This window comes from Oncorhynchus tshawytscha, linkage group LG01 (assembly GCF_018296145.1).
Source record: "Oncorhynchus tshawytscha isolate Ot180627B linkage group LG01, Otsh_v2.0, whole genome shotgun sequence".
Classification (NCBI taxonomy): domain Eukaryota; kingdom Metazoa; phylum Chordata; class Actinopteri; order Salmoniformes; family Salmonidae; genus Oncorhynchus; species Oncorhynchus tshawytscha.
Window position 1 is genome coordinate 56,963,396 of NC_056429.1, and position 14,097 is coordinate 56,977,492.

A 14,097-nucleotide genomic window follows, 5' to 3' on the forward strand; every position below is an offset into this window, starting at 1 on the left:
TCAAACCCCACAACCTCCAAATAACTTAAAACCGCCCTCCTCTTAACAAAATCCCTTAAACCCCTTACATTTAAACTAACAAAAGTAAAATTAGATGCCATGAAAAAATTAAATAAAATCATGTAATACACTCAAATTCTAAACCCAGACAGAAAAAACAAACAAACAGGAGACTCACCCGATGCTCCCCTGCTCCATATCTACCGGTGAGAACACCATCTGTACTCCCGACATCCCCCCCTCTTCCTCCATCTCATCAACCCAGGATGCAGGAATAGTGTTTGGCTCCGGGGTGCCCTGCACCCTGGGTCTATCCCCACACTCCTCCCCCTCCCCAGTGCTGCAGCTGGTTTGGAAAAAAATCGGGGAGGCTGAGTCCCCAAACAAAAAACTCCCCACCTCCTCCTGTACCCAGTCTTGAGTCTTGTTATGTGTGTCCCCACCCAACAGAAGTTGAGGGCCTGGGGAAACCAGCAGCAACCCAGAGGTTTCTCCCACCCCCATCACTCTCTTGGCCATCCCCTCCCTCTCACTGTCGGCCAATCGCACCCTCCTCTTCATTCTCTTCTTTGGTGATGGCGGCAGTGGAGAGATACCACCCTCCCCCCGCCAGCTCCTCCACCATACCCCTCATCTCTTCCACCAGGGCACTTTCCCCCAGTCCACTTGCTCTTCCACCGTCTTCTTCTCCAACACTCCTCCCTCGCTTTCTTCTCTCTCATGCTTCTCCACTCGGTTGCCTTCTTCCGCCGCTTTTCCTGGTTCTCCTACTGCCGTGCCTTCCGTTTCCTTCTCTCTTCCATCTGCCGCTTCTTGCTCCTCCTCCTTCCTTGCGGCCTTCCCCTCTGGACCTGTACTCTGGTCATGAGGCGTGCTTCCTTCCGCTCCTCTTCTTCCCCATCCCCCGCTCCTGCTCCCCCACCAGCCGCAGACGCATATGACCTCTGACGAGCCGGGCACCCACGCCACAGGTGTGCAGACGAGCCACACCCGTGGCACGCCTTAGGCTTGTCACAATCCCTCGCCTCGTGTTCCTCAGATCCACAAAATCGGCATTTTCTTGTGCTGCACGAGGCGAATATGTGGCCGTAGGCCATACAGCGCCTGCAAAATGGGGGCTGACGTGCATAAAACAACGTCCCCTGTCAGCCCCTAGGGAGAACATAGCAGGAGGATGGAGGTAGCCACCATGTCCCTTTGGGTCCTCCCTGAGGAGGGCCTGGAAGCCTCTCCTCCCATTCCAAAACCCAAGGGAGTCTTTGAGGTGCCTTGCTGAGGAGACGTTATCCATGTATCTCCCCAGAAAGGCCCTCACCTCTTCGTCCTTAACGTATGGGTTGTAAATGTTGACAGTTACAACCCTAAAGTTGTTCTTCGCCAGGCTTGTTATTTCATAGTGGCTCATCGGCCTCTCACCTCCCACTCCTCTTGCCCTTCTCAGGATGTCATCGTGTTTCTCCTCTGTATATAGTGCCACGTCGTATGCTCCCTCCAACGAGTTGCCTTGGAAACAAAACACGTCCTTCACCGTCAGCTTTAGAATCCCCATCAATATTATCCTTCCAAAAGTTTCCCGTCCTAAAGGCTCCAACTCCTTTTCCTTCCAAGCAAACCGAATCGTGTTGGCCAGCCCAATCCCAGGGACCGACCGTGTTGATGGATTTAGCACCATCTCCGCAAGGAGAATGGCGCTCGTTCTCTTCTCTTCCAAAACAATGAAAAAAGAAAAACCAAAGTGACTGAGCCTAAAAACAGCAATATGACACTTGTTACAAAAGATGGAGAGTTAAAGAGAGAGAAAGAGAGAACACTTGGATACATTTAGGAACCATGCTTACAGTAATCCTAATACCTTGCCCCGAACTGCCGCCTGTTTGGGTAAGAAGTGTTGTGGCAATTTCCTTTATTACCAAATGAGGAGAGTTACAAACCACACACCAGTTATACTTAAACTTCATCTTTAATAATATGAGCTTCACAATAGCCCTTTGCCTCTCAGATCAATTCAGTGTCTATAATGAATTCCCGAGAGTCCCTACAAAAGAATACCAATATCTTTTATAGCCAAGATACACCCCCCTAGTCGACATGACAAACCACAGATCTTAGGAACAGTTCACAAAGAAAGACTTTTACTTGAGAGAGAGGAGTATCCCATAGCCAGATAGCATTAGCTATAAATTATCATTCAGTTTGGTCTCTAAAACGAGGTTCTAATCTCGTTCCTGGTACTTCATAGTACAAAAACATTACCTCACTATCTGGAATGCTCTTTAGGCTTTATCGGCCAAAGACATAAATCTCCTCTGTCAGTGCTCTCTAGGGCCCATCCTCAGTGGAACACTGAACACACAATAAATAGTCGACAGATTCTATTCTGTTGAATAAAACAACCACTCTAATGCAATACAATGATTATAATATAATCTTTCAAGCACTATAACATAATCTTGCAATTTTCCACGACAGAAGTAATGCATGTATTTACTTGTTGAAGGTCTTGGACACAATGTCCTTCTCCTTAGTTGTCTGTATTTACTTTCAATTGTTCTGGAACAGTGGTATTCTGAGGACAGCATATCAGCCGTATAGATGATCCCCAGAGTTGTGATGAGAGCAGTGTAGTCGACGATGGTGATTTGAACAGAATAACCGGATGGTCCTACTACCAGCTACTCAACCGTAACATTGATTGTTAGAGGCTACTTTGTCATCTTCAACTCGTTGATTTTCAGGATCGTGACCAATGGAGAAGTAGCTGCAGCTTGTGGTCCTTCTAGTCTAGTATGTTAATTCTTAACTCAGTCTTTTATACACTTGGGTAAAAAGGGGCGTTTCGTCATGCTGACATGCTCTCTGTGGTCCCTCAGGCGTGGCTAGTTACGGGGCAAAACATAATCAAAAACGATGATCTCATTAGAAATCTAAAATCACATTCCTATCTTAACAAAAATATTATCTTCATCCTTGATATGTCCTACACAGCGTAAATAATGTAAAACTGATATACACAGTGTGAAAGCTCTTCAAGTTAAAATATTTTCATTATATCACTTCATACCATTTAATGACATCACAAAATTAATTTCCCATATTCCATCTCTCATCATTCCCCACATTTGGCTACTGAAATATATGGTCCCAGTGTTCACTGTTGGATGTTAAGAGTTTTGGGGCAGCAAAACCTTCTGTAACAAAGTGATTCCATTCACCAATACTAGAGACCAAAAGGAGTCGTCTGCTGCTACAATTTACGATTGACGTGAGGTGTCATAAAACCCCCACACCTATCCCCCCTCCCCTCTGTGGGTGAGAGGGCTCTGTAGACGCTGATCCATTGTAACCTGATCTTTGGATCCTCACAGGAGAGTCATGACAGTATGGATATATTTAGTATGCCAAAGTTCCCAGATGTCATATTAAATTCTCCAAAATACAAAGTATACACGCAGTGAACACTATTTCTGTGCTTCTAGGGCCCATAATGCAATTCTTCAGAAAATGGGCGTGACTTCACAACATTTTCACATTTGAAGAAAATGGCAGAAAATAAGTCCAACGAGAGCAGATAAAAATGTAAGTACAAAATCGAAATAACAATGAACTAAATATAAAATGTTAAGCAATGTAATAAAAATTTGACTTTTTAAATAACGAATTCCGGTTCACAGGAAAGAGGCATTCGGCCGTGAAGGGGCTTGCGTAAGTAGCTGATTTTAGATTTTTTTGCAAATGTATTAAAATTAAAATATCACATTTACATATGTTTTCAGACCCTTTACTCAGTACTTTGTTAAAGCACCTTTGGCAGCAATAACAGCCTCAAGTCTTCTTGGGTATGACGCTACAAGCTTGGCACACCTGTATTTGGTGAGTTTATCCCATTTCTCTCTGCCGATCCTCTCAAGCTCTGTCAGGTTGGATGGGGAGCGTTGCTGCACAGCTATTTTCAGGTCTCTCCAGAGATGTTCGATCGGGTTCAAGTCCAGGCTCTGGCTGGGCCACTCAAGGACATTCAGAGCCTTGTCCCGAAGCCATTCCTGCGTTGACTTGGTTGTGTGCTTAGGATCGTTGTCCTGTTAGAAGGTGAACCTACGCTCCAGTCTGAGTTCCTGAGAAGGTTTTCGTCAAGGATCTCTCTGTACTTTGCTCCGTTCATCTTTCCCTCGATCCTGACTAGTCTGCCTTTTACTGAAGAGTGGCTTTGGTCTGGCCACTCTACCCCAAAGGCCTGATTGGTGGAGTGCTGCAGAGATGGGAGAACTTTCCAGAAGGACAACCATCTCCACAGAGGAACTCTGGAGCTCTGTCAGAGTGACCATCGGGCTCTTGGTCACCTCCCTGACCAAGATCCTTCTCCCTGATTGCTCAGTTTGGCCGAGTGACCAACTCTAGGAAGTGTCTTGATGGTTCCAAACTTCTTCTATTTAAGAATGATGGAGGCCACTGTTCTTGGGGACCTTCAATGCTGCAGAAATGTTTTGGTACCCTTCCCAGATCTGTGCCTTGACACAATGCTGTATTGGAGCTCTAGCTTTTTGCTCTGACATGCACTGGCAACAGTGGGACCTTATATAGACAGGTGTGCCTTTCCAAATCATGTCCAATCAATTGAATTTACCACAGGTGGACTCCAATCAAATTATAGAAGCATCTCAAGGATGATCAATGGAAACAAGATGCACCGGAGCTCAATTTCGAGTCTCATAGCAAAGGGTCTGAATACCAATGTAAATAAGATATATTTTTTTTACATTTGCAAAAAATACATTAAAAAAAACAACCTGTTTGCACTTTGTCATTATGGGGTATTGTGTTGGGTGTAGATTGCTGAGGATTTGTATCTATTTAATCCATTTCAGAATAAGGCTGTGACGTAACAAAATGTGGAAACGTCAAGGGGTCTGAATACTCTCCGAAGGCACTGTATATGTATTTATACTTTGGTCTAAATAGAGACTCGGGAGATGGATGGGAGGGGGACTGCTACAAAAGTTGGTCACAATTTTTTTTAAAGAACAGTGTACATTCAACTCAAAGTGTAGCAAAAACATGAGCTTTTGGCATCAGTAGCATGACAGGTCCTTGTAGTCTTTCAGACCTCTGAAATCAGTCTTGGAGATAAACTATAACCTAATCCTAACCAGAAGGTGTCGGGGCCCTGGATTTAGCAATTCACTGTTAACTGTCTAAGTGGCAGAGAGTATAGGTATAAGTGGCAGAGAGTAGAAGACGTGATTCTGTTAGGCATTAGTAGCAGAATGAGGACAGTGGTTCCCTGAGGGTCAGGGTTAATATCAGGATCACATCCATCCCTCTTCCTTCCCCCTGCTCACGTGTGAGCAGCCAGCACCAGTCCAAAGTGGAGAATCAAAAGACCATCCTGGGAATAAATAAACAAGAAAATAAGCACACATAAAACTCATAAATGGAAGCTAACGATATCAGGACTATTTCCAGACCAGAGAGTAACTACAAATTCATAGGACCTTTGAGTGGACTCACCTGTAGAGCGTCATCTCGCATGGAGCGCTGAACCTCTCGTAGCGACTGGTAACGGTCCAGGAGGTGGTCTCCACACACAACATCCACCTGCACCACAACATGACATCATACCACTGCGACAGACTGCATGAAATCAATTGAGAGTGACATACTGAATTACAACATACATGGAGTCACCTGAGGGAGGGAATACCTGTGAACTAAAACTGGTAGGTGCAGTTTGAGAAGTGAAAATGAAAACCGTAATAAATGCTACAGATCCATTTCAATAAGATACAGAAATAGTATTCCTGATTAGAAATTAAATCAAGTTCAATAATAATTTGAAAAATTAAAAGACGTCACCTCATGTCACCTTTTATTTTTGGCTGGGCAGGCCAATCCATTTGGGCAGTTATGCGTTCATCAGAGCATCAAGAGATCTGCCAAAGCCATTGTTTTTTAATGCAAGTGCCTAGGTGATAATTACAATTGCCCACAGGGTGGTGCAAAGTGCTATTCAAAACAGTCAACCAACAATTAATTAAATTATATATACAAAACACACAAATTATGGTTGGGTGGTAACCACATTTTCATACAGTCATACTGAACAGATCCAGTACAAGCTTCATATCGACAGACACTACAAAGAGCGAGAAACCATAACCCAGCGGGGTCCCTCCCTGCCCCTCGCCCTTTTTCATTTGTCCCCCCTACTCATACAAAGTCCAGTTGTCACCACATTTGTCAGACTGGTTGAAAAAGAATTGGAAACTAAATTCAAAAATGACAAGGGACCCCAATATCAGTCTTCCTCCAGCTGAAAGACGAGTACTAAATGAACTCCAGGAGAATACGGACATTGTCATAAAACCCACAGAAAAAGGTGTGGCAAGAGTTATGGGCATGAGTTCTGAAAAACACCTGAACCTGTCTTGTTCCTATAGACCCTTGCCTCACGAGTTCCTAAGAGTCTATCTATCCCCTTCCGAAAGTGCATAAGAACTCTAGTCAGTACATCTGCATTCCCCATGCTGAAGGCCTACAAATCGATTTCCAAATTCCTAAAGTCACGTGAAGAACAATTGGTGAATCCCCCTAATGACTTTGTTGGAGGTCTTGAAATTGGTACTTGCAAATGACTATTTCAGGTATGACTACTTTCAAACCAAATGCACAGCAGTAGCCACGATTTACGCAAACCTTGTCGTTGGAGATTGGGAGGCAGTTGATATTCAAAATAAAGACAACGCTTTTCTACCTCATATTAAGTTTTGGAAACGCTACATTGAGGACAATTATATTTTGGGGTTCATCTAAACAAAATCCTGATGACTTTGTCCGTTATCTGAACACCACAACGACTTTCCTTCTGTTCACTGTTAAGTGACCAACAATAACTTCCTGGAACAAAATATTCAAGAACTTCTATTCATCAGGTGGTGGTAACCTCCCTAAAACGTTCTCACAACAAGAGACGCTTTCGAGTGATAGACCTTGACTGCATGGTGTTTAATCTAAAAATCATGATTTCTCATTCAGACCAATCATCTCCAAACTTTTCTGAATCAAAATCACTTTGAGTCCAAATGCATGCTGAGACCTACCGATGACAGCTAGTGTGCTAGCACTATGCCCTTGTTTACATCACACTTCCTCATGATTAGTGGATTGTAACTCACCAACACTTGGTCTGGAATGTAATTACTCTAATGTAATGATCTCTAACACGGAGTAGATCCTCCATATGACTTTAATAAATAGTGCATTGTGGGTAGTTTAGACTTTAGAAGATATCCAGAAATAAGTCAATAAATATGCAATAACACAAAAACATAACTGTTTGTACTTATTACTTATATGTAACCAGATCGTGACAACAACTAAGTTACTAACTCTGACCACAGTGTTACATTGCTGAGTAAAAACTCATGCTCCCTACCCTTTAAAAACAGTTCTGTAGCAATGAGGTTTGTGCAGACTACAGGCCCAAGACATTATCACTGAATATTGGCTATGCTTGAATTGCCCTGCCAATGTTCTTCTAAAACCATTTTAACATTATATTTCAAAACTTGGTATATGATCACACCAGTAATAGATCATATGACAAAGCAGCAAAATCAGGTTTAGAAAACACTTACAAATTACAAATAAAAACTGAAATAACATTTACATAAGTATTCAGACCCTTTAAACAAAGTATTGAGTAAGGCACATTTGTCAGTGATTACAGACTAGAGTATTCTTGGGTATGAAGCTATAAACTTAGCACACCTGTATTTGGAGTGTCTCCCATTCTTCTCTGCAGATGCTCAAGCTCTGTCAGGTTGGATGGGGAACGTCTCTCCAGAGACGATCGGTTTTGAGCTCTGGCTGGGCAACTCAAGGACATTCAGAGACTTGTCCCGAAGCCATTCCTGCATTGTCTTGTTGGAAGGTGAACCTTTGCTCCAGTCGGAGGTCCTGAGCAGGTTTTCATCCAAGGATCTCTGTACTTTGCGCCATTCATCTTTCCCTTCAATCGTCACTAGTCTCCCAGTACCTGCTGCTGAAAAAAAACAGCCCCACAGCATGATGCTGCCACCATTCTTCCCTGTAGGGATGGTGCCAGGCTTCCATCCGATGTGACACTCGGCATTCAGGCCAAAGAGTTCAATCTTGGTTTCATCAGACCAGAGAATATTGTTTCTCATGGTCTGAGAATCCTTTAGGTGACTTTTGGTAAACTCCAAGCAGGTTGTCATGTGCCTTTTACTGAAGAGTGTCTTCCGTCTGGCCAGTACCATAAAGGTCTGATTGGTGGAGTGCTGCAGAGATGGTTGTCCTTCTGGAAGGTTCTCCCATCTCCACAGAGAGATCATTGGGTTCTTGGTCACCTCCCTGGCCAACGCCCTTATCCCCCTATTGCTCATTTTGGCCAGGCGGACAGCTTTAGGAAGGGTCTTGATGGTTCCAAACTTCTTCCATTTAAGAATGGAGGCCACTGTGTCCTTGGGGACCTTCAATGCTGCAGAATGTCTTCTGTACCCTTCCCCAGATCTGTTCCTCGACACAAAGCGGTCTCTGAGCTCTACGGACAATTCCGTCGACCTCACGGCTTGGTTTTTGCTTTGACATGTCAACTGTGGGACCGAATATAGACTGGTGTGTGCCATTCCAAATCAATTCACCACAGGTGGACTCCAATCAAGTTGTAGAAACATCAAGGATGAGCAAGGGAAACTGGATGCACTTGAGTCTCATAGCAAAAGAATGTGAAAACTAAAAAACTGTTTTCGCTTTGTCATTGTGTGTAGATTGATTAAATTATTTTCCTGATCAATTTTAGAGTAAAGCTGTAACGAAACAAAATGTGGAAAAGGGGAATGTGTCTGAATACTTTCCGAATGCACTGTAAATGTTCATAATTTGCTTACTTTATTTTACTGGACTGATGGTGCCTGCATCTGATGGTCAGTCTCAGCGGATGGAAAGCATTAGAGGGTCACACTAGGATTGTCCCTCAGCTATCCACCCTTGGCTAAGACTAACCAAAAAGGGAAAACCGTTTTTGAGCTGATGGAGAAACTCGAGTCACACCGTATTATTTTTGCCTCATGCACAGATTCATGTTGTTACTCCCATTACCGGAGAAAGTGAAATATTCCTTGAGATATATATACACACACACACACACACACACACACATATATATATATATATTTTTTTTTTAAAGCCACTAATTATAAAAATGGAAGCGATACACTTTGGTAGTTATTCATTGAATCTGCAGTGCTGATTGCAGCGCATTTCATGGCTTATAATAATACAAATAAAATGTTGACAGTGCTGAACAAGAACTCACTGTTGTATTCATTGACATTCTCTAATGTTTAGACATTTTGAAACCACAGTATCAACGAGTAAGTTGCAGACAGCCATCTGAGCAAATCGGTAGGCATATAGGAGCACTTGATTTTGTACCTTGACACATGAAATGGTTCAAAATGGGAACACTTTGCCTACCTGGCACACAAGGCAACTGAAACAAGTGCATTTACTGCTAACAGGGCGAGAGAAAAAAGTAGGAATGCGAGGCTTAATCGTTGTTTTTTTAATAAAGAACGTTTTCACGATCGACTAGGAATGCCTTGGAGATCGACTGGTCGGTGACCACTGTTGTAGACTATATGTCTGCACTGCCATTTGTATGCTCATATATATATATATATATATTTTCCCTACATTCAATCAATCTTTCTATCCAGATGTCTACTTTTCATACCCCAAAGCATCCATTTTCTTTGTACTAGGAAGTAACTATTACAGCAGAATATCTCAAATTTTGTCAAGTTTATTCTGCTGATCTGTGTATTTGTATACAGTGCCTTCAGAAAGTATTCATACCCCTTGACCTATTCCACATTGTGTTGAGTTACAGCCGGAAATCAAAATGGATTAAATAAATAACTTTTTCATTATGGGGTATTGTGTGTAGGTAGGTGAGGAGAAAATTAAAACGTGTTTAGAAATGTAGATCATTTTAGAAAGAAACACCTGTGTAAGGGTCAATGACAGTGCATGTAAAAGCAGAAACTATTCCATGAAGTCCAAGGAACTGTCCGTAGATCTCTGAGAGAGCATTGGGATGAGACATACTGTACCAGTCAAAAGTTGACACCTACTCATTACAGGGTTTCTCTTAATTTACTATTTTCTACATTGTGGAATAATAGTGAAGATATCAAAACTATGGTCTGAATAATTATGTAAATGTGATATCCGTTTTCTAAAAAAACTGTTTTTGCTTTGTAATGGAGTATTGTGTGTAGATTTGGGGGGGGGGACACACACGATGTAATCCATTTCAGAATAAGGTTGTAACGCAACAAAGTATGAAAAGCGTCAAGGGGTCTGAATACTTTCCGAATGCACTGTAAATGGCAGAGCACCCAGCTAATAAATCTAGATAGTGCACCTATTACCCACTCCGGTGAGTGCCAAGAAATAAATCCCTGTTACTGCTAAACACCCTACATACAGGTAGGGCTGTGCTGTTGCGCTCTGCAGTTTTACATAAGACACGAACACTCTTCCCCTCTGTCCTTGTGTGAGCATTAGGCTCTGCATCTACCTCTCACCTGGTTACTTAGGCCTCTAAAGTATTTTACAGGGGATGAAATTGAGATGGGTTCAACATAACGATTTCTTAAAGCAGAGAGCTCTCTCACATAACGAGCAGATATGTACATATTTATGCATTTCCCCTTGCCAGGTCTCCCTCTGAGAAATAGTTCATAACCGCATTAGACATCCTGGTAAAGTCAATGTGTAACCCCTCCCACTGACCTGGCAGGCGGGGCTCAGCTCCATCTTCCTCCTGATGAAGAGCGCCACATGGTGGACAGTGGCATCCCCCGATACTCGCACATACCGCCTCTCCAAAGGCTGGCCAGGGTCACGGGTGTTAGAGCATGCAATCCCTTATTTATTTTACCAATATAACTCAAATTCACAATATCAACATTGCTTTATGCATGACCATTACTATATAGTGGCTGGACAGCAGCATTATGCTGTTATTTAATTTTAACAGTCTCATACAAGTCATTATGAGAAAAGAGCGTGACAGCAGTAATTACCTTATAGCCGTCTATGCCTTCTTCCGCTCTGGAAACAAACAACTTTACATAGAATTTTCTTAATCCTTGCAACCAATCTTGTACAGTTAACCATCAGTCTTGTAACTTGAAATGTTCTCCCTAGTCCAGGGTTTCCCAAACTCTGTCATGGGGACCCCAAGGGGTGCACATTTAGTTATTTGCCATAGCACTACCCAGCTGATTAAAATAATCAACTATTCATCAAGCTTTGACCATTTTAATCAGCTGTGTAGTGCTAGGGCAAAAACCAAGAAGGAGTACCCTTGGCAGTCCCCAGGACCGAGTTAGGGAAATGCTGCCCTAGTCCATATGCACTCAAAGGAAGCACAGTAGCACTCCAGCACCATCTACTGGTGTAGCCAAGAATGTTTGTTTGTCTCTGGTCAATCTCATTTCAAAATATCTCAGGGAATACCCTTCCATCCCTAAAATAGAAAATGCTAGGGAGAGACTCACCCCAAAAACTCCAGCTGCAGTGACACATCCAGTTCAGGAGGGATGGCGAAGACAGACTGGGGCAGCAATGCCCTCCTCTGCTTCTGGTTCTTCAGCACAGGGACCGCAGGGGACGCCATCACTGTGGTCACAGAGAAAGACGAGCATTTACAGAAGCATTAGGGGAATGTTCCACACCCAGCACTGAGACAAACAGAGACATGGCTAAAATCAGAGGGTCTTCAAATACCCAAACTATTTCATTAAACAAAGCTGCACCAAATCTCTACCAAAAAAGCACAATTAGCAGCAACGACAACGACATTGGTCTATACCTGGTTTAGGCACCTCCAGTCCTCTCTGTTTGTAAAAATCAATCATCCTTGCTCTCTCCACTGCAAAGACAATAAAGAGTAAAGACAATACTAATTTTAACTGCAAAACAAAAGATTGCCAAGAGGCGTTTGGGGAAAATCTGAGAAATGGAAGGCTTGTGGATACTTACTTTCTTCCAGATGTGGCAGCATCTTGTAAACAATATCTTGCAACTGTCTGTCAGGTCTGTGGAGATGCAAAAACACCCACCATACAGTAAGTATCTACATACCAGTGTATAAGTGAGTATTAGCCTATAGCTCATTGTATTAATTGATAACAGGACAATGTGAGAGGTATAGTAATCAACTTCAAAGCTGACGTTGTTTCAGTGAACATCTCAGTTTATCGTGGCAACGTTTTCATTCAAATGAGTTGGCACAACAGTAATATTTACATTTGCGTCCCTTTGGCCTGTGCTGAAAGCAGAGTTCTGCAATAGACGACGAGTGTGCTTGGACATGAATAACAATGGTGTCTACAGAGAGACATCAGTATCCGTGCGTCACACCAGGACTTTGTGTTCCAGGTAACTCCCCAGCAGGGAGAGGGTAACCATAGAAACAGACACTCACGGGATGTCCTCTTTAAATAACATGATGCCAAGTTGAAAAACATGAACCGATGTCTTCAAATGTAAAACAAGACAAGAGTCTGTGTGCTCGTAGATTTCACGCAGGCATGCTTACTTTATGTTGTACAATGGTTGTGTCTGATGGACTACAATGCTGCAATTGGGACACCTGTTGCTGTAGAAGAAGTGTTTCACTATGCAGCTTTTACAAACTGGGGAAGAGAGAACAGATTACAAAGGAAGTATGACTGATGGAATGAGATTGAAGGGATAGCAGTCATATTTCAGGATTGTTTATCTCAAATCATTGTAACTCACAAGTGTGCAGACACTCTGTGATGGTGGTGGAATCAATTAGGATTCCGCAGCAGAGAGTACAGCGGATGTAAGGGTAAAATTGATTAAGAGGGAGTTCAGGCTGTGAAAACAAAACAAAAACACAAAACATTCACAATGTCATTCCACATTATAGAACTGGAGTGCATCACAGTTACAAGAGAGTACCAACCAGTGTAGCAGATATCATTTAACAGTACATTCATTATTCTCGTCACTCCAGGAAAATTAGAAAAACACTAGATATTGTCCAAGTCTGCAATACTGTACCTCATCCCCTGAATCCGAGTCAACATTATTAGATGTCCCATTGTGGTCTTTCGAACCATCGTTGTCGACACTGTTCTGGTGGCTAATATCGGTTGGTGTCGCCTCTTCTGACTGCTGACCGACACTCAAACAACCGGGTCCTTCGAGTTCCGTGGTGCTGTCCTCCATAGTACTGCAAATTGGGTTGATTTCCGCGCCAATAAATTCTTCAATTAATCAATAATTTGATATTCACCTGACCCTAGCATTATTAGCAAACGTGCTGGTTAGCTCAATAAATACAAAGAACACACAACGACAACAGTTCAACCTCTACTTTAACGGACTAACGTTACCAATAAACCCCATGTGATTTAACCACTAACTATTGCTTAAATGTTATCGCTAACCCCAAATATATAAAAAACAAAACCAACTGTAACAGTTGCTAGCTAACGTTACTGTTGTCGCTCAAGTTTCAGCAACTTCCTGGCACTATGGCAATGAAACGAGCCAATTAAATCATAACAGAGCAGAGTCCACTAGAAATAGAATTTCAAGACTGGACCACAGTTGCTTTGCCTTATCTTTCTTCTCTAGGAAGAATATGGATTCATATGATATTAATGAAGAATTGAAAATATTTAAGCTGTCATAAAAATACATTTAAAAATGACTTGATTGGAGTTCAGTATCTTCCAAATATGGATATTATTGATAGTTATAGGTTCTGCCTAATTATAGAAATCTGGATCGGGTACCTCCAGATGTGGCCATTATAATCTCTAGCTATTAATTTGACAATGCAAGATACAGGGAACAGTCAAACATGAGGAATCCGGCATCGGAGCACAGAACAGAGCTCTGAAAGTCCTTGTGGTTTAATATGCCATCACATTTGGCTCTTTGGAAGTTGTGGGAACGTGTGAAACCAAAAACACATTGGTTGTGGGAACTAAGCCATGTGTTTCCTGACCGGTAAAACTGAATGTTTTT

At 42.4% G+C, this 14,097-nt stretch overlaps 1 protein-coding gene across 2 annotated transcripts; it reads right to left on the reverse strand.

Annotated features, from left to right (window-relative positions):
- Nucleotides 1-4,852: 4,852 nt before the first annotated feature.
- On the reverse strand, nucleotides 4,853-13,596 carry LOC112253830 (polycomb group RING finger protein 6-like). Of its 2 annotated transcripts, none has more exons than XM_024425854.2 (10): nucleotides 13,123-13,596; nucleotides 12,835-12,934; nucleotides 12,632-12,728; nucleotides 12,073-12,128; nucleotides 11,903-11,962; nucleotides 11,589-11,709; nucleotides 11,112-11,139; nucleotides 10,819-10,917; nucleotides 5,506-5,592; nucleotides 4,853-5,383 (listed from the first exon to the last, which is right to left on the reverse strand). In XM_024425854.2, the coding sequence occupies exons 1-10, from the start codon at nucleotides 13,288-13,290 to the stop codon at nucleotides 5,333-5,335; spliced, it is 867 nt and encodes a 288-aa protein (XP_024281622.1). In that variant the 5' UTR covers nucleotides 13,291-13,596; the 3' UTR covers nucleotides 4,853-5,332. The 2 variants fall into 2 exon arrangements, 1 of the variants encoding a protein (XP_024281622.1); XR_002954076.2 differs by lacking the exon at nucleotides 4,853-5,383 and adding an exon at nucleotides 5,851-5,927.
- Nucleotides 13,597-14,097: the final 501 nt, after the last annotated feature.

What these genes read in the sequence shown, in the direction of transcription:
- LOC112253830 (XM_024425854.2), bottom strand. Translation starts at nt 13,290, where the DNA reads ATGGAGGACAGCACCACGGAACTCGAAGGACCCGGTTGTTTGAGTGTC. An exon ending in CACAGAGTGTCTGCACACTT is followed by an intron (nt 12,729 to 12,834) that starts GTGAGTTACAAT and finishes TCTCTTCCCCAG; the next exon opens with TTTGTAAAAGCTGCATAGTG. An exon ending in GCTGCCACATCTGGAAGAAA is followed by an intron (nt 11,963 to 12,072) that starts GTAAGTATCCAC and finishes TTGTCTTTGCAG; the next exon opens with TGGAGAGAGCAAGGATGATT.